General features: G+C 39.5%; 1 protein-coding gene across 9 annotated transcripts in view; it reads left to right on the top strand.

Annotated features, from left to right (window-relative positions):
- The first annotated feature begins 225 nt into the window (after positions 1-225).
- Positions 226-20982, top strand: part of LOC128880429 (pleckstrin homology domain-containing family G member 5-like) — a 97067-nt gene continuing 76310 nt past the window's right edge. For 2 of the 9 annotated variants that reach the window (XM_054130505.1, XM_054130506.1), the window contains exons 1-6: positions 228-1359; positions 6689-7305; positions 7798-8189; positions 11537-11624; positions 12626-12716; positions 19026-19131. In XM_054130505.1, coding sequence (XP_053986480.1) covers positions 7167-7305; positions 7798-8189; positions 11537-11624; positions 12626-12716; positions 19026-19131 — 816 coding nt within the window. In that variant the 5' untranslated portion in view covers positions 228-1359; positions 6689-7166. Of the gene's footprint in view, positions 1360-6688; positions 7306-7797; positions 8190-11536; positions 11625-12465; positions 12717-15166; positions 15306-19025; positions 19132-20982 lie in introns of those variants that run through there. The other 7 variants (XM_054130502.1, XM_054130501.1, XM_054130507.1 and 4 more) reach the window with 7 other exon arrangements.

Below are 20982 nucleotides of genomic sequence, written 5' to 3'. Positions count from 1 at the left end.
AAATGAGCACCGCTGATACGCCATGTTTTTCCATCGTCGAACGCGACGGTTTCTTCCTCGATCGTGCGTTTCGCTTCTTCGAATGATCGTCCGTCTTCCTCTCCTCCTCGTGGTTTCTCCCCCCTTCCGCCGATGTCGACTATGAAACGCTTACCTGGCCTCACCTGTCTTCTTAATTTCCTAACTAAGCGCGTTGGTGATTTTCGCGCTCGCGTTACGCGTCGAGGTGGCGCGGAATCGATACAACTCACCGGCACGTCGCTGGAGACGGAGACGGGCAAAATGTATTTATTTAAATAAACGTTTCGGGTAACGGTAAACAATTTGTTATCCTTCCGTTCATTCGATAATAATCAGTAACAAGGGTATACCGAGCGGATAAAAATTTCTCGATGCAACTGTTCGACGGAGTGAGGTGACTACACCTGAGCTTGACACTTTCAATTCGTTTCAGCGGGCAAGAGCGTTGTGTTATTTTGTTCATTTTTAATAATCTGTGTACTTCGAGTTTATTGATATTTGCCGCGCTGCTATCGCTGCTTCGAATATGACAGCGCAATAAAAACGTAAACAAAAAGCGCTCGTGACAAAAGTGAAAAGTTCAGAGGTGAAACAAGCGAATCTTAGTTATTCGTTCTACTAAACGTTGTAAACATTTTTCTTTCGATTTCGCCAATCAATTTAAGTCGATTCATTTATACGGAAATATTGTAAAACAGTTATCGCGTTTTTCATTGCGCTCTCGTGACTTTTATTGGATACTGAATAAACTATTAACGAAGGTAATTGAAAAACGCGCTTTATCATTCCACATCGTTATCTGACTGAAAACCGCTATCCGCAACTTTCCAGCATTGTTCGAAGTTATTTTTAAAAATGCGTCGGTAATTAATATATAAGCGCGGCGATTAAATCGTGACACAGTGTTTTGATGGCCGTATATTATTAGAATGAAATTTTGCCCATCTCCGACGAGTTAGACGGAGCGATAAAGCGCGTTATCTCGATCGTCTTGGATCTCCTTCCACCGTGCGCGGGGAAATCGCGCTGGATCCGAGTGGAATTGTCGCGACAATGTTCATAAGCGCGGCGCGGAGTTTCGTCGCTATACGGGAGCGAATTCTGTGCACCGAACGGGTCTTACCGCGCTGATAAGCCGAGTGAAAGTGTGTGCGTGACGTGCTAGATCGGTGAAACAATTCGCGAGCCCGAGAGGGCCATCTGTTTTTTAATTTCACTGATTGCAATTAACGATTCCCCGGTGTCGGCGACGCATCTCCACTTAATCCCCTCGTCCTACTGATCGGTGACTTGTTCAACAAAGGATATATAAGATTTAATGTTACATCAAACGACGTGGTAAATTATAACGAGTAGACTGCGGATTTGATGTATTTATGGTACGAATTGTGCCGTTCGTTGCACAAATCGATTTATAATATAAATTCAAATAAATATTGTAGAATGCATAAATACAGATTTCGTCAGCTACATTATTTATTTTTTATGTATGTTTTCTATGTTATTGTAAGTCATAAGTGTATAAAATCCGCAGTCTGGTAACGAGGATAGATAAAATAGAACCAAAGGTGGATAGTTTTTGAAAGGTCATTTATAGGAAATGATTGACTCAGGTTTAGCAATGTTCTCAGATTCGATAAACAAAGAAATATATAAATCACGTAGGGAAAAACTATGAAAAAGAATATTTCCTTTAGGTCAGTTGAAATATAGAATGGAGATAAAAAATTAAAATTAATTGTGTAGCGAAGTATATTAAGCGTAATTATTCATGCATATTATAGATAGTAATGCTGCCACTATATGCAAGTGTATTTCATTATATTTTTTGTTCGATAGTTCCCCACGGACCTGGTAACATAATATCAGAATTATTTACAAAAACAAAAGTTAAAGACAGAGAAATAGATATGGTATCAAAATCAAACAAGATTATCAGTTACAGTAGTGCAATAAAATGACCGTCGGAACAATGTGTTCGAAGGAGTGTACAGATCCGGAAAAGTCGATAATCTCATGCAATATTTGTCAGGGTACATACTGTGGCGATTAGATTCAAAGACACGATTCAATTAGCGTAACGTTAGCTAATGCCTGTTAATTTGGTGTGCAATTATTAAGAAGATTAATTTATAATGATTTAGATGACGATACGTATTGCAATACGAGTTTGTTTCATGTAAATATTTCAGGCCCCACTTTGGACTTCGTAAATAAATAAGTATGGCGACGAGGTCACTTGCGATCGATAAGAAATAAATATCGATTAGCCGAAAGTAATAAAACATTTATATCAACACGCTACAGATCGTAACTTTCTCCATTTTCGAACTTATTTATTTAAATTATCCTTTTCTTGTAGAATTTTCTTGTTTATTTCTTGCTATATACATTCACATTTTGTCTACGACTTGAATACAGAATTAAAGCACTTGCATAAAATAAACCACGACAATTTGGACTAAACTACGATTATCAGAAGTTTGTCGATACTGTTTGTCTCTTTTCCTCTTTGAACATTTTCCATTATTGGCAATCATTATTGGTCTGGAGTTTTGCCTAACTCTGATTCCTACCAGTAAAAAAAGATGTCAGTGGTTTTATCAGTATGGCTGATCGAGCAATCTACGGCCTTATTAGACGCAATCAAGCGTGTTCGAAAATGACACCGATATGAGAGTCAGTTGCTTGATAAACCCGCGAGAGGTTTAAGCAAATAGTCGGCCAACTACCTGCAGCTAAAGAATTTCACAGCCAGAAGCAACCCACGTTAACAGCCATTTCCTACAGTTCATTTTCGCAACTACTGAAATTAATTTTCTACCGCAACCAAAACAATCGTATTCTCGTAAAACATTCCGGAAATTTAATGTACGCTCTGCAAGCTTAAAAATTTATTCTCTTCGCACGAAATAATTACTATTTCTGTTTGACTCTGTCCAATTTCACGCGAGGAGAGTGTACGGTACCATCGATCATCGAACATCGTGAAACCTGCAGGTTCGATCGTTTAATCGCTCCGCAGACCCGTTTCTATTAGTTCCAAAGCAAGATTATCCTCGCAGCACAGCCAGCGATAAACTACAAATCTCGTTGCGCGCAACGAGGCACAGAGATCATTTCGAAACCGCGTATTATCACCGAGGTAATTACTGGAAATAACCGAGCGCTTCTCTTGAGGCATTAACGCGCGTGGTTAGATTCGCGCGTCACGTGGCAGTCACCCCTAAACGTCCAAGTTACCAGAATAATGCCTCGTTCCCTAACGAATCAACGAAGACAGCTAGAATTCTGTTCGAATGATTAAAAAATGAGTCGAAAATGTGCTGTGAGTTTTTATTGCACGTGGCTTCATCGTCGAGATAAACGACTTCGAAGATGAGAGATTGAGACACGATTACGGTGTTGCTCCAGGCTACGTGCGCAGCAAGGACCTTTGGCATCGTTTAACTCGGAAATGAAACAACGTAGAAAAAAAATTCATTACACATTTTCTATTCGTTTTTGAACGAGGAATCATCTTACACTTGTTTCGATGTCGAATTTTTATTTGCGCTATACATGTGAGACAGAAAAATGTCACTTTAAAGCAACATTTTTTGTATTAATTTAGCCTTTGAAACCTTTCACAAAGTTTATATAATGTCAGCTATACAATTTCCACGGTTTATATATTAATAATGCGTAGAATGTAAACTTTACGTGAAGTTCTTTTGGTTGGCATTATTTACGCGGAGCACACTTTGAATATGGCTGCTCTACAGTATAGTATAGAACGGACTGTAGTTGTGTTGAATCAGGAGGGGAATAAGGAAAATCCGTTTATCTTTCGTTTGTTGCGCGAATTTCGTTATCTCGATGAGAGTTTTGCTTATCACAGCGAGTCGACAATTACACGAGGCGAATATTTTCTAAGTTTTACCGGCGATAGTGTTTCACGTTACCTTCCCGCTCTAATCGAGCGAACAACGCGCCACCTTGAGCAGCCTTATCGGCGCATTCACGAGCGTGACAACGTATTACGTGGTTCGAGGTGCATCGATCTAACTAGCACGAGATTCGAGGCCGGAATCGGAGCACTGGTCGATTGTTTTCATAGCTAGAAACTACGTCAATCTTCTCCACTCGATTAGATTCTACGTCACTTCACCCTTCCCTCTTACTTGCTAGCGTAGTGTTTCGGATTGCTTAATTATCTAGAAAAATGTTTCAGACAAATCTTGGAGAAAATTGAATCTTGCACTAGAAATTTATGTAATATCTCTATTCTCCCTAATTAGAGGAATCTCAGTTTTTCCATTCTCATCTGTTAATTTTCTGTTTACCACTTTCAAGTAAAAGATTAAATTTTTTCCAAGTAATAATTCAAATAAAAATAATTCAAAATAATTTAAATTTGAAAAAATCTAGCAATTATCGTCACTATATCGCCCGTTACTTTTCTTAATACCGTTGTTCGTCGATACGAGATGGTGAACAGGCAGGTGCGCGAGTCGGTGCCCGTTTCCGAGATCGTTTCAAACCTGTTCGCTCGTCGAACTTCTCCGGTGCTATCAAGGCGCAAACATATTACGAATTTTTTTGCGTTTCTCGCGAATCGACGATAATGCCACGGTACGCTTTCACCTTTACGATAGCGTCGATTGTCGATGACGAAACGCAACTACATAGAAATACGCTCGAGTTTCGCTACGAACAACGGAATTTTGCGCTAATAATGCTTCGAAGTAATCAGTCGTTGCAAGAACTCGCGCAACGGATGTGTGGGTCGGTTTGAACGAGCGAAATGATAACGTTTGGCAGTAAAATTGACAGCGCGTATTTTGTCGACTTCTCGGTAGAGGAGAACGTACGATTTTGTTTGATAACTTCGATACGGTTAATTTATGTCGCAACGATAAAAAAGAGAGCACGATAAGAAAAAAAAAAAATACACTGATACAACACGCGCGCGCCTTTAGCTACAACCAGTGACCAAAGGTGGTTCCCGAAAGTGGCGAATGAGACGCTAATCGAGTGCGGTAGAAAGAGACACGTGAATATTTAAATAATTATAAATGCAATAGTTACTGCTTGCGAAGTGATTATGACATGATTTATTAAGTGCTTATTTACATTCATTATCCTTTTTAATTTAACATATTGTTCAGATTTAGTAGAAAGATGGAATTACAGCTTACACCGGAACAATTTGTTGAATAGAAGTGGACTGATATTATTCATAATTCGTTACTCGACTGAAATATAAACTAGACCTACTTAGGGATGCATAGATTTATTGTTAGTAGCTCGATACTTAATTACCCATGCAAAAACTAGATTATGTTAATGTTATTCTAATACTACAATCGCCAGGCATTACGTATTCGTTACCAGTGCCCATGGTAATTAATTACCTACCGATATTAACGAGTGCTCATCGTTTCGCTCGTACTTGAATGCCTGACAAACGAACCGTGCCGTTATTTCCTCGCGAATGACACGCAACCTTTCTCCATGTGCTCGGCGAGCACAGAGGGAAACTATTTACAAGCCGTAAAGAAATCCCAGAGCGCCACACCTGAGCCAATCAATGGCAAACGCCGTTCGATCCTCTCGGGATGCTTTCACCTACGCGTCGCTCGAGTGTCGAATTGCTACTAAATAGTTCTTGACACAGAGATAAGGGAAGGGTAGAAAGCACACAGGTTACACGACGCGCATTCTGAAAGCTCACATACCATACAACACGCATACATGCGTTACATCGCGTGGTGTGCGCGTAACGTACACATTACGTGACACGTGAACACCATTCACAGTAGATGTCACATAAAATGCATGCTAGACAACATAAACACATAACACACGTCATATTGTGTACATACGATATAACACGCGAGTTAAATTCAGTTAGATACCTAAGCATTTCGTTGGTAAGCTTGCAAATCTCACTACTTATTGGGTTAGGTCTGGGTTAGGTTAGATATATAAAAAGAAACTATACGAATTTAATTACTTGACTGGAGTGTCAGTTATATGTGTACTAAATAGTATGTGACATTTTTTATTAAACTTGATGCTGTTCTGTGGAATTTTATTCATATATTAGGTTGTCCCAAAAGTTTCTTCCACTTTATTAATAAGTAATACGTACACAATATTTTATGTCTAATGTTACAATATACAATTGCATACAATTCATTTTGCTTCATTACTGTTAACATCTAAGAAATTAGGTTGTCTATTTATATAAACACTGCCACACAAAATAATTGAGTGCAAGTCACGGAAGAAACTTTCGGGACAACTTAATAATATATACTCCAGGACATTATATTCTGACCAATCAGAACCACCAGCCAATTTATAATCTCCTGACAGTACATACGTAACTAGGTATTTAGAAATTGTTACACAAATATACGCACATACACCCCATTAAACACAAGAAGCTTGAATTATACATGAAACAACTCGAATTCGCCAAATAATGCGCAGAACGTATAAATTATAATTGGAACATTCGAGTGTTCTCTGGAATAGAAAAATCTGACAGTATAACCCCACGCCGCAGAGCGGTATTTCGTGCCTGAACTGGCACGCTTGTTGTCCCGCAATCGCGTCGAGGCCACTTCGAATTTACATGGAACGTTTTCCCGCGCTTGTAACAATCATAGGATTTCAGGTGATCATAATGCTATCACAGCGGCACCGTTCGGTTTCGTGCGACGTACAATCGCGGTGATTGGCGAAATGTTACGGTCCACTGCGGCGAATTCCACGCCGAGAAATTTACAATAACCAACCCTCTCCCCGCTCGCATCGACGTGAAACGGTTTAATTGTTCGCTTGGAACTCGTTATCCGCGTAACTCCACGGAGTGTTTATTGACGGTTCATCTGCAGCGCTTTAAATGCTTCGCGTGATTGAAGTTACACGTGAAACGCTCGTTTATCCGCGCGAGAGCTGACCTCGGCGAAAACGTTGCGGCCAATTCCTCCAGCCGTGCCGAGGGGACAGAGGGGGACGGGGCTTTTTTTCGAGGACATAGAAACGCGGCCAAATTCATCGAACGGAGATGCGGTGAAACCGTTTTTTTTTTTCTCCTCTCTAACAAGAGGGACACAGTGACCGTATGTGTTTGCCCGAGCTCGGAGCTTGGCATGGTGACAAAGCTGAAGATGGACGAGAAGGGGGCTTCGAAAAAGTCGAAGAAGACACGCCAGATAGCCCCCGCTCGAAACGCGAAGCCAGTCAAAGCGCAGCGGGACACCAAGAAGAACGAAACGAACACTCGATCAGGTACTGCGAACAGTTTCGTGGGCAAACATTTATTTTGAGACTGTTGTAGTAAATTTTACTAAATGGAGCACCAATTTCTGGTATTTTCTGTCCTAGAAATTCTATTAGAAATACTCCGAGACAGAGTTTGATGGAATTGTTAGGGATTTGGAAAGTCTGTGAATTATTTTACTCATTGGAAGTGCTGAGTAACAGAGAACTCTTTCAGAAATCCTTTATTTCGATGGTTCGATAAACGATATATAATATAATTTGTAATTTATATGTATACGATATTTGTTACGTGTAATATTTTGGAATCCTCTATCTGAGTGCAATATTCCATAAAATTCAGGTGAATAAGTCATTAGCAGACATAACCCTCAATTCAAAGCAACGGACCAAACAGAACATGTCATTTGTCCCTTCAGATCGATTAGAAGTTAACCTTAATCCTAAATCTGCATTCATAATTATCAATTCGTGATTACATTCTGCCGAACGTTGTTTCAGAGGGTAGGAAGTCAGTGAATCAAAATGGCGGCGGCGTCGAAGAGGTAACGGATGCGGGAAAATCGCGCGGGAAATTCGAACGGAAGTCTTCGTTCCGTCAGAAAATCGGTTCGCTGCTAAAAGGCAGTTCCGAGTTACCGGCGGCGATAATAAACCGTGGCCTGCAGCCGATCAGGCGCAGTCTGAGCTTCAGCAAGGACTTGAACCGTCAATACGATAGTCCGAAGCCTATCAGACACTCCAACGCGCAATGGTATAACAGTCTGGTGTCTCTTGCGGAAGATGAATATCTCGACGAATTGGATGCCTCGCCTTCGAAGAACAGCGAGCTCGACGAACTTTCTCACAAGGTTCAAGTCACCAGAACGCACAGCCTCAGCGACGCAACTTTCGTAAGATTCCCTTTTATAGAAACAGACTTACACGGCTTAAGGGGGGAGGGTCAAGTAAAATTCAAAATTTTGACCTTTTTTTTTTTGTTTAGAAAATTAGTTTACCATCTGGAGAATGTGCTCCGACCATTTCAGCTAAAACTTCGAAGTCTAAGTGTACCTACTGAGTCATTAAAGTAATGCGCTCCAAACGGTACACGAAGGACTATTTTTAGATCCGGAAACTTTAAACGCATTTTTCTCAAAACACAAAATTTCGCGTGCCGTGCAATGTAGCTTAGAGATTTCTCAGCCGATCGCTATGAAACTTGGCACAAAATATTCCTTAAACTATTCACCTTTGCATCAACCTAAAGGTTTTTATAAAAATTGAAATAAACACTGTTTTTAATAATTTTTTTATAATAAGATTTATTTAACTTAAAAAATTTTTTTTTAATCTAGGTTGGTGCAAAGCGTATTACTATATTTTAACGAAAAATTAGTGGATTTTTTATTTCAAATAATTAGAGTGATCTGTGGGTTGCACGGCGCATTTTCGAGAAGCCAACTCCAAACAGCTACTGTTCATTCATTTATGAATGTTTTTACATAAAAAAAAATTATATAGATTATCTAGATGCTACAAAATAACAAGTAAATAGTTGTAAATAAATATATATTACGCACTCTTCGAAAATAATTCGCGAAAAAGCGGTTGTTTACTTGACCCTCCCCCCCTAAGGGGGGAATTGAGTGTTTTTCGTGATTTTCGAAATTTTCTTCGTAAAAAGATATACTCCCGTTTCTTAACTTACGATTTCTTTTCAAATATATTATTACGTTATTTAAGGGGTTCTCTGAAAGATTATTTATGAATCACTGGTATTGAGAAATAGAAATTAAAACTTCTGTTAGATGAAATGTTAAATTCCAGCTTTATTTTTATTGTCAGATGAGCGACGCTGTATCGTCAAGTTTAAAATAGCGATGTTATTAAGGTCGTCGTTTCTTCCTACCGCGAAGGATATCTCTGGTTCACGTTTTACATCGCTGCGTTGGTCGATGTTACTTTAGTCTAGTGGGGTCGAGATTTGCTCTATCGATTCGTAAATTCCCTCGATTCGACCCGTACTCGTTACGCAACGTTCACGGCTGCAATTAAGACTTAATGAGCGTTCCCATCGAATTTGAATAGGATTTTAAATGAATTTGAAATGGAAATCGAGTCGATGGAGTAGGGCTACGGTGGAAGACCGATTTGCATTTGTATTTGATATAAAATCCAGCGGGGCCAAATACTCCCGAAACTATCCTAAAGGGAATGCTATTAGCAGGCGTCACGAATTTTTAAATGGGTTCGTTTGGATAACCCAGTTTCCAGCAATTTAGATTCAAGAATGGGGAAAACACGCTATTCTTCCTGTTTACCGAGTTAAGTTCATTTTAAACAGAAGCGAAACATTTGGATTAGACATTTTTATAGTCCTTAGTCAGGTTCCATATTTTAACACTTTCTGGATTATCCATTCACGTCACTTGAAAAAAATTCTTCTTAAGTGCCGTTCATGTATTTGAAAATTGTGATACATGAAGAATATACAAGACCCTGTATATTCCAGAATTATATTCCAGCGATGCGATATTCGTATGAATCCTTCGCGAAACGTTGACTGACATACTCAAACTCTAGAATTACACGAAATACGACAGCTTATCTCAGTGTCCATCGACTCCGTTCGCTGGAAAGGAAATTGTGGTTCAGAATCGTTTTAGCTAACCCCCATTTTAGCTTCTTCCACTAATTCTGGGACATCCTGTATAAAAGTAACTCTATTAATAGCATAATATTAGATATATATACATAGTATAACAATTAGAGAAAAATGATCAGTGCTCCAAAACGAAGTTCAGGTTTCCTCAGAATTAGAATATTGAACTGATTCTATTATTATAAATTCTATTATTATTTATCTTATCCTTTGCTGAAAATAGATGATATTCGTACTTGTTTATTCAAAATAATTCTTCGAAGCTCATCACGGTCTCTTTTTGTTCATAAATGCGTAGTCCGATTTTATAGCCAACTTGACCGCAGTAAAACAAACGATAAAAAAATGAATCACCAGGCAACGGAAGAAGTGAACGTTCGTTTCAGCTGTAGAATTATTTCATTGCGAATCGCAATTGCCGTTGTATCTGGAGATTGATCGAGTTTTATGTTATTTGCTCGGCATACAATAGGATCTCATTATGCGTCCTGTTTGCATTGGGAAAATTCTATCGGTGATAAAACATTATGTACCACTCGCAATCTAAACAAACTATTCCACGCGTCGCGTAGATTTATTTTACTGAGAAACAGAACTCGAATCGACAAGTTTTCCATTTCTGGAGTATCGTCTCCCCTTGGACGCGTTTAGTATCGCTCGAACTGTCGCAAATGCTCGAAGTTATCAGAGTTTCGCCAATTCCGACGCGAACACCCTCCGTTTAATGGAACAATAATGATATTTTCTCGTCATTCGGCAGGGTGTGACCATGCCGTTTCGATAAGAGTTGACTTGCCAGCAAGGGGTGATAAATTAACGTCCAATAAAGTATAAGTAACGTCGCGAACTCGCGATGAAGATAATTTCCCTTTCGGAACGGCGGTTTACTTTTGTGCCGAAGGAGAGATCGAAGCGTGGATATTGAAATTCTTGGAGGAATAGAATTCCCAACCTGGCACTAAAATGCTGATAAAATATTAACGAAGGTCGAGAGTAAATAATTACTACGTCGTAATAATTCAGTGCTCATTAAGCATTGATATTTAATTATGATACAGAAACGAAGTGCAAAACTTCTAGCAATATTTTAACCCAGAGGTTTGCAAAATTTTACTCCAACGTCGAACGCATTAGGCGGATGAAAATATCCCAAGGAAGGTGCAACGAGGCAAGACGAAATATATCTGGTTTAAGCATTGATATTTAATTATGATACAGAAACAGAGTGCAAAACTTCTAGCAATATTTTAACCCAGAGGTTTGCAAAATTTTACTCCAACGTCGAACGCATTAGACGGATGAAAATATCCCAAGGAAGGTGCAACGAGGCAAGACGAAATATATCTGGTTTAATCACGCTAGGCAAAGGTCGATTACTCGAGTCGATTCTAAACAGAGGCGTTTCTCGAGACAGTAAATCCTCGTTGACTTGGTTCGCTGCACGAAACAAGAATCCTCCGTCTTCCTTGGCGTGCATCTTTTATCGGGGCCAAGATGAACTCGCGTCGAACCCACCCCGTATATCTCCCGTACCTTAATTTTCATGTGCTTTCGAGCGTCACGATCGATTGTAAAGGAAATTGCATTCTCTGACAGGCCAGGAGTCCAAGACGACGGGTGAACGAGCTCTTGAGCAGAACCACCCCCAACGGACGACACAGCGAACATTATGACTCTACTATAGGTAATTGTAACGCGTAATTCTTTTTTCCACCCCAGACATTCGCACAATTTTCGACTCGATTCGAATTGACTGGTTAGTTGAAGCAATCGTCGAATGAAAATTTGCAGGGAGAAGGAAAAGTCAGTTTAGGGTTAAAAGGAGTGGGGCATCATCGGTCATTTAGTTGAATGAGTTTTGTTTATAGTTATTAATAGACGATAAATGGAAATAAGAGGAGATCTATGAGAATGTGTACAAATCATAATAAAATCAAGTAATAAACATGCTATATCGTTTAGAAGAGAAGACATACTTTCATTTAAGAAGGCTCTACAGTTACGCTGTAAGTCAATATAGAGTTACTATTGTCGCTTGATTCACGTAGTAGTAGATCTGGCATAGTATTTAGAATATTACAATTGTTCGTAATTTTATATCAAAATAAGAAAAAAAATTATGTTAAACATTGATTTTCAGTCGTTAATATATCTGTTATATTTATATTGTATCATAAAGTAATATGAATCAATTATTTTCACACAAACTACAGTACTGTTTGTATCTGAACGCGCGTTTTCTAACCTCTCGTACAGCGTACCAGATCTCTCATACTATGTCAATAGCAGAAGACAAAAAAATTAATTCTTTGGCAAATAATTAGCAAATAAATAGCAAAAAAATATCGTGTCAATTCGGCATCGGCCTTTTGAAATGGCTACGCTAGTTTAATATACGTCTCGCCGTGCGATCGGCGGCGTAATGCTATTGCGCACCCAGATCGCGCAACCTAATCGCGCAACCGTGAACGCGTTTAAAGAGAAGGGGTAGCGCGAGTGAACCACTTACCCTTACGACGTAGCGCGTGCGTGTAATTGTTTTCGTAGCCTCTACCTGAGAACCTCTAACGATACTTCCGTTTCGTTAATATTTCTACCAGTAATTTTGATCAAGTGCGGACTCTTTTAGTGGCAAAGCGAAGCGAAAAGTGTCCATCATGACGTGTTCTACGTTCCCGTTTTCAGATTTTAGTACACCGCCCAGCCAGGCGAGTAGCAGCCTTCCTGTTCTCACCATCACCACTACAGATGATTACACCGACGAACTCAAATCACTGTGAGTAACGAGCAACATTTATTCCATTGATTCGCCTCAATTATTCAGGCGATATATATAATAATAAAATTGTGGGATTAGTAAAATGATTTCGTAACGCGTTAATTCGAACAATTTATTATGTAATTTATTTGGAAGAAGCCTTGGTTACGAAAAGTGAGAAATTCGATAAATCGCAAAATAATATCAGGAAATTTTCGTAGCATAATTACTAGCTTTTTTATTTTGAGCTGAGTTGCCCTCATCCTAAGCTTTCCCTGTACTCGGGGTAGAATCAGTTGGTAATAACCGGGTGTTTCGAGCTAGGTCGCCGAAAGCCATTTTCCTCCCGTTACTTTCGTCCCGCACGAAAACTATTGTCCATCTTGGAGTGGATTTTGTTATCAACAAGTTGTAGTTAATTAAAGTTCGTTCTCTGACGCATTGAGCTTCGAGATTCCTTTTGTCTCGAGAAAACGAAGCAAATTGCGCCTTCGAACGGGTTAATTTACAGGCCCGAGAACGGGTGTCTCGTAACTCGTGTTTCGACGTTGTTCGCACAGCTACGCCAGAGGTTTTGCACATGCATCAGTGGTAAAATACGGAAGGGCGCAGTCTTACCGAAACCATTAATTCCAGGAAAGACGCTTTCTACAACGAAAAAAGGGAACGGTTTTGTGTCGACCTCGCGTTGATCGATACTCGACTTGAAAAGAGATTTCAATTACCCCTCTTACCCCTTGAAGACGATTTGGTCTCGACCAGTCGTGCTTGTACGTCCAATTTAATGTTTTTTTTTTAGTTTCGAGCAGACGTTCCTTCACAAACCACGAGACCTAATTTAGTTCTTTGTTTCGGTCGTAATTTGAGTGGTTCCATTTCCTCAGAATGCGAACTTGAGTTTTTCTTGCGTAGCATTGTAACTTTAGAAAGGACAGAAACAATTCAGCGAGGTCGTTCAAGGTTACTTGACCAATTAACGTGGAAGTTGTGGAGAAGTACACGCGTGAGTGAAATCATTGCTAAGGGTAGAAAGTTTAGAAGCATAGTGTATTCGAGGGGTTGAGGATCACACTGGTATGAAAATATTGAGCTATGATCTCACGTACATCGCTGTGATTCTTAATCCGTTGTTTATCGGAGCTCTGTCCCAAAAAAGGTTCGAAACTTTCAAAACTGTGGAGTTTCGAACTGCTTCGATCATTATTCGTTAAGAATTCTTCCTAGTCTCGGTTGGACTCTGGAACCTTGATTGGTCTTCAAACTTTTAACGAGTCTCAAGCATTTTGCATAAATAAATAAATAAATTTAAGAACTCGCGAAGCGCTTCATCGATTTTTTAAAAATGCGTTTAACGCGAGAGCTGATTAGATTTCAATTAATCGGGGAAATATAATAAACATTTCTTACAATTCGGAGAGGTCAATTACATGTCCAGTTTGATCAGATATACTCATATTATTATTTCAGTATACACCATCATGTTACTGATGAATATTATGAGAAGTGTATAGTACCAAACTTTTATACAGGGTGTCTACGTATAAGTCCGGACATACGGAGGGTGACAATTCTACAACAAATTTCCAACAAAAGATTGCTCTTAGACATTGTCTGCATTTAAACGTCATTTTCTCCCTAAAATACCACCGTACAATTTTCTTTGACAATACCATTCAAAAGCTGAGACTTCGAAGAAGTTTTTCCCGAAGAATGCCCGCCAAACAACTATGTCTTTGAATACGAAAAACGAATACAGAAAAAGTCAAATTTTTAAAAATTGTCACAATGTCAAGTTTGATCTAATTTTTCACGTGTTAAATCTACGTAATAAATTTTAGTTTGGCGTCAGGGAGTTGGGAAATTTAACGCTCTTTCGAATGACATACTTAGTTTTAAGTTTGCACTGTAATTAGGTGGAGTTTTGACCGTTTAATGAGTGTCTAGTCGAAAACACAGAAAAAATATTAAAAGTGAAAATTCTCGAGAATAAGGCGGCACAAAGAAAATGTCTAAGAGTAATTTTTTGTTGGAAATTTGTTTTAGAATTGATACCCTCCGTATGTCCGAACTTATGCGTAGACACCCTGTATACACACACATACGACCGAAGCAATTTTTAAATAAAACTACCATTAATTTATTTTCACACCTACACGAGGTGTCACGTTAGAGATGACTTGAGGATCTTTGAATAAAATAGATAGCTCAATCACCCCTAGAGATGACCTCATAGCGCCAAGGGATGAAATAGTATGGCGGCCCCAGTTACGGAGACTCCACTCGCACGTAGACGGTTAAAGAAGGCGACAATCGAAATAGGAACGTCTAGATCTTATTAAAAGGATCTCCCCCTCCTCTCGACGAATACAGCGAAATTGAATACAGGGTGATTGTTTCATCGCGGGGAACTTTAAAAGCTTCCGCCGGAACGGTTCTTGGAAAACAACCCTAACAAGCTTCTGATGCATTCCCCAGTCAGTTGTACTCTTCGCGCCTTTTCTTCCAAGTTTTGTTCCAGGATGCATGGGGGGCCCACCTCTTGGCCACCACGCCCACGAACGAAGGAGCCGTTCGTTACCACTTTGAATCGCCTTGTACTACAAAAGCGTAAGTTTACGTGCCACGTACGTAATTGGTTCGACCCAGTTGCTAACAATCCCGAGAAGTACCCCTAAGCCGGCGCTAGCCCTGAGCAATTCCGGTTATTCTTTTTACCGTGGATGAAAACGAAAAGTGCCCGTTGAAATCTTTTTCCCGTGCTTAAACCGGACTGGAACGGTAAATACGACTCGCTGAAGATAAGAGGGGGTGGGCAGGATCGGTGGGGGTTCGTTGTTTGTTCATACAAGTCGTAGAAGGAAATTTAGTTTACAATGGGATGTAGATTGCATTAACGTGGTACTTGTGTAGATACTTTTCATAAAGGCATACTTACCTAATCTAGACCTAACTTAAAATGTTGGTTTGGGGTAGGTTTGTATCCTACTATACAGAGTTTTGCATCAGTCTAAACAAATGCACATCAATCTCAATCCAGACCTAACCTATTATATAGATCTGCAATGGGTCTGAATTCTGCCTCCCAGAATTTCGTATCACTTTAATTAATTGTCCAACACAACCTTAACTTTCGGAGTGCACTAAACACAGAGGATCCAGCACATCGATTTAAATGTTTAAACAGAGATAGCGTCGGTACTTTCCGTTGAAGTATTTTTAAAGGGAGCACCGATCGAAGTCTCAGTCCGGAGTCTCTTCATAAAACCGAAGGGCGGCTTTCAATTTCCGTCCGTTCTATTTTAATAAACCGTGCAACGACACGAGTCCGACTGAGAAGTACAGTTGGCATACGTAAGATCTATCTATAGTTAATTTTCCTTGAAAGGATTCAGAAGGATGAGCAAACGGAAGGAACAGTTTCCTCCCACCCAATCTCGGTAATGCCTACGCAGGTCGGCGCACAGAGGAACACATACACCCTCCCGCGAACGTGCACATGCCCGCGAGGACGTACAAACACGTATGGCTGAAGGTCTACAGCGAATACTCGAAAGCTAGGAAAAGAGGTTTTAATCAGTGGCGGAGTCGTTATGTCGAAACGGAAGGAATACGTGCGCGATTCTTAACGCGTTCCTTCAATACTCGCCTAACACATCGACGAGCGAAAAGACCGAACAAAAGCTGCGGAACCAACGGGGCACGAATTGTTTTCGCAAAATCCTTTTTCTCGATGGCCCCCACGCTCGTCCCAGCGGTATTTATCTCCTGGCGAGATTAAAACACTGAGAAGAGGTTAAATACGAGCTATCCTCGGATTATTTCCTCGAAGCTCCACACAAGCTGAAGCAAAAGTTATCTTGCTGAACTGGAAACTTGAAACCCACGTACGGTGGAGCTATGTGAACTTGGCACCCAACTTTTCAAAAATTAACTTTTTTTTATAGGAAACGATAACATTTCGTTTGTACCTGATTGTACCTCCAATAGTTTCGTTTGTACCTCGACCAATTAATAATTAAAAAAAATTCAAAAAATAGTCAGCACCCGACATCGAGATTTTTGAAATTTAGTTAATTTAACGCTTAGAAGAGTTGCAATAATTATAAAATCAAAAGGAAATCCCACAAAGGAAGTATTATATACTTATAAATTAATGTAAATTTCTTTTTTTTTAATGAAGTTTTAAATATTAAACAGTTGTGCGAATACTTATTGCTACAACATTTTTATCGATTAATTGTTTTTTTCTTGTTAATTTCGCAACTTACATAAATAGCTACTTTTTTTTGTTATCTATATATTCTATAGATTTCCAAGAATATGTAAAATGTCATTGTTTATAAAAAATAAGTTAATAAATTATAATTTTACATAGTTTTTTTGGATATCGATCGGTGTACATACTTTCTACACTCACTGTACGTAGACTCTTTCTACATTGACAATTAGAGTGTCAAGCTTTGTTCTTTTGTGCAACAGATACTAAGTATGGTTATGAAAGACAGTCGATAGTTTGAAAAGAAAATTATATGTTTGTTTCAAAGTAAATAGTTGGCGACGTATATGACGTTCAATGTCGCGATGTAAATTTCTGGTAGATAGTTTGTTATCGCGAAAATTATTGCCCACGAGAGATACATTGAAAACCGCGGGTAATGAAATAGCGATTAGGCGATGGTACAAGCAACCTTGGCGTTGCAAGCGTCATACCCCCTACTTTAGTCACACGTAATGACAAGAGAAAGTGGGAGGAGCGCTTGACCTCCAGAACTCCGCGCGCTCCCATTGGTCGAAACTTTGACGATCTTTGGCGGCAAAACGATTCCTCTGCGACACGTGGTTTCTTAACAAAATTCTTAACAACAATTCACCTCCTATTTTAGTCAGAACGAATTGAATCGCGTACATTTATCTTTTGAAATATTTATTTCACTGCGTAGAATATTCTGATCGTTTCCATTTATACAATTTTTTCTTCTATCTGGTAGTAATACATTATTTACACGAATCGAGATTAATCACGCGAATCGGAGATGGCGCAGTTTCGTTCCTGTTTATTTTCCTTCGATCGGTGCGAGTTTCTACGTAAAAAATTAATTGGAATTGGTAGACGGGAGCGACCGAGCTTAAGTTTTGATTCGATTTGATTTAATTCAGTTTGATTCGATTTACATGTTCTCAATGTTACTTAAAGAATAATACAAATCACGGTAACAGTGTTTAATTTCAAGATGAATAAAATATACAATACTTTAGAAACACAAATATATGTGAAATTATGATTGTTGAACTACAGAGTAAATAAACAATTATCACAATTATCAACGATAAACAGATATATACGAAGCATTAAACGAAGTTCACTCGTTTAGAAATTTTGTCAACGGGACTAGAGTTGATCGGATTAATTTTACTCTAATTTCAATATACGCGAATATTCGATGGAATTTACTGGTCGGTTATTAATCATCTACGAAGTTCATCAGCGTAGGCGTAACAGTATCGAAAATCATTTCATTTTCAATTTATCTGCCATCATTCATTACATTTAATATTGTACCGAACGATTTTAAAAATGAAAATGCTTTTTCGATCGTCGCGACGATAAATCACGGCATCGTGTACATGATAAATTGCCAAACAAATTCTTAACGAAGGAGCCAAAAATTCTTCCCGAGGCTTAATTAACGCGATACGGGAAAAAACACTCCGCGTGTGCAATGGCTCTTTGGCAATTGAATTTTCTTGCTACTTCCTTTTTTCTCCTTTCTCTTAAAATTTGTTCCTACCCGCAGCTTTGTGCAAGAATTCGTACGTTCGGTTTTTAAATCTAACGGACGAGCCTTTCGTTCGTTAGACGAGAAATGGGAAAAGCACATATCGGACTCTCGTAGCGCAGCAAAAGAATTCTGAAATATTTTCCACCGCTGGTGCTAGAATTTCATGTACTAGATGTACAGAAAATAAGTCGGACAAAAAGTTATTAAGATTATTACTATCTAATTATTTTCTATATTTTCCAAAATCTCTAGATGAGATTTCAACACTTTTGGTGGAGGAAAATGTTTCAGAATTCTTTTCCTCTAAGTTATCTTTTGCAAAAAATTGTCAACTTCCAAAATTATATTTCGCTGCGAATCGTCAAACAAATAAATTTCGGTACAAAATGGAGACACGTTCGACAGGATGCTGGAAAGGTTAGGACAAAAGCGAATGTGGATTAATTTCCGGTGTCTGATGCGCCAGTTCACTTTGTCTTTTTACTCCCGTATTTATCGAGCCTCTGTCGGAGAGTTTATATTTAACCAGACGACTTTTTTGTTTCAGCCGTGAAAGGGAGCAACAGGTCAGGTACGAATGGAGAAACCTGAAAGCTGCTGTCCGAAATTTGTCTCTACTGCATGTCGGACAACTCACCACGAAGCATCGCTCGGTAAGTGTTTGGCAAACAGTTTAATTAGTTCGGCGTTTTCGCCGGCGCTTGCCTCGTTGTACTCGGTTATTCTCATTGTACACCCATAAACGACGAACTTCGTGATTACAAACTACGCTGGTGCGAATAATTATAGGGACGAAGTAATTTTGTTCAGACACTCTGGTTGAAGGCAGAGTTCACCACAATTTTAATGAATTTCCACTCAAATAATTATTTTACTGAATAATTATTAGTTTCAATCTGAGTTTAAATACACGAAGAAGTAGTTGGTTGTTATCTCTCTTGTTTTAGATCCAGACACTGAATCGAAAATTTGTGAAAAATATATTTTTAAATTTAGAATAATATATTTTTATTATTTGCACTACTGCATGAACTTAAACTAGGTTCCCTAAACCTAGTTTCTATGATCGAAGTCGGACGTAACATTTGCGTTGCTTCAACGTAATGCTAAATCACAACACTTTACTTAGAATGATCAATTAGGGTCACGTAGTTGACAGTAAATAAAGTTTCCAGTAACGAAGTAAACAGGTACACAAGCTTTGCGACTTCATTAAGGTACGTTTTCACAAACATGAACGCTCTGTTGAGCTACGTAAAGCCACACTGCCACTCGTAGAACATACACATTCGAAACTTAGTCTTTCTGTTCTCCAAAATGGACTGTCCAACTACATACAAACAATATAATTAATTCGGACGTTTGAGCAATTGGAAATGATGTTCACAAGTGGGAATGTGGTTTTACACGACTCAAATTAAATCTAGACTCTTTTATAGAAGCTCCTGTAACGAGTAAATGTGCTTTTCTTTTCTCGAACGAAAGATCTCTATTTTCCCATGTGTAAATGCGAATGTGGCTTAAGGCAACTCGTCTCGAGTCTGGACGTACCCTTAAATAACGAACACCGTCTGTAATCGCCTCGTTTACTCGTTCGAATTGATCGCGTGAAAACGTTACAGAAACGTTAATTGAAAAATATTCCTCGCCAATCTACTTACACGAAGATCCTTGTAAAAGTATTGTGCTCCCCTCGGTCGAGGTTACCTAAGCCATAATTCATATTCAGAGCACTCCTTTGTCGTTTCCCCGCGTTGAAGAACGACCTTCTGAAAGGTGGCGAAGAGAGGTTGTTAAGGGCGACTTATAACGTTTGCGGAAACGGGAAAAATCAAGGTGTTCTGAATCCTTTGACTGACGGAGCCCGCTCTCGTCGCGGACAATCCGCGTTTTTGTGTGGGCAGACTGCAAAAGGGAGCCCGTCGACGGACATCGACTGCGTTCAACCCTTTGAGCCCGAGCCAAAGACACGTCCGTTTCGCGCGGCCACCCTTTATTAAGCGGTCTCGAATCGTCGCTGGCTGCTTATTACTCCCGGTAATTGTGCCCGGGGCGTGGGTGTACCTCGCGAAAGAGGAGAAAAAACGGGACGTCGTGAAAGCGGGAACGTCTTTGCATCGGGGTCGAATTTCTTTTGAGGTTCCTCGGCTCGTCGAATCGTCGTAAAACATATTTAAAGGCGTGCTACTACCGTGGGTTTTCACGACGCTCTTTTGCTGATTTATTTTCGCGACAGAGAAAGGACGGGACCTCCTTGATGACGCTCCTTTCGCGTATGTTCGGGGTTGTAATGACTGTAAAAGCTTTCGGAGAAATGATCCATTGGGAATAGAGTTCGAAGGCGGTGGGTTTCGTGTAAAATGTATTGTGACAGGAATAGAGATATGGGAAGTTGGAACGAACTCGTTTGGCCGCTGAAGGTCAATGCGAAACGAGCCCCCACCATAGCTTTTGGCTACGCCCACCATAAAGCATGGCCACGCCCACCATAAAGCATGGCCACG

Source organism: Hylaeus volcanicus, chromosome 7, assembly GCF_026283585.1.
Source record: "Hylaeus volcanicus isolate JK05 chromosome 7, UHH_iyHylVolc1.0_haploid, whole genome shotgun sequence".
NCBI lineage: Eukaryota > Metazoa > Arthropoda > Insecta > Hymenoptera > Colletidae > Hylaeus > Hylaeus volcanicus.
Note: the sequence above shows the minus strand (reverse complement) of the source record. Positions and strands in the feature narration are given on the sequence as shown.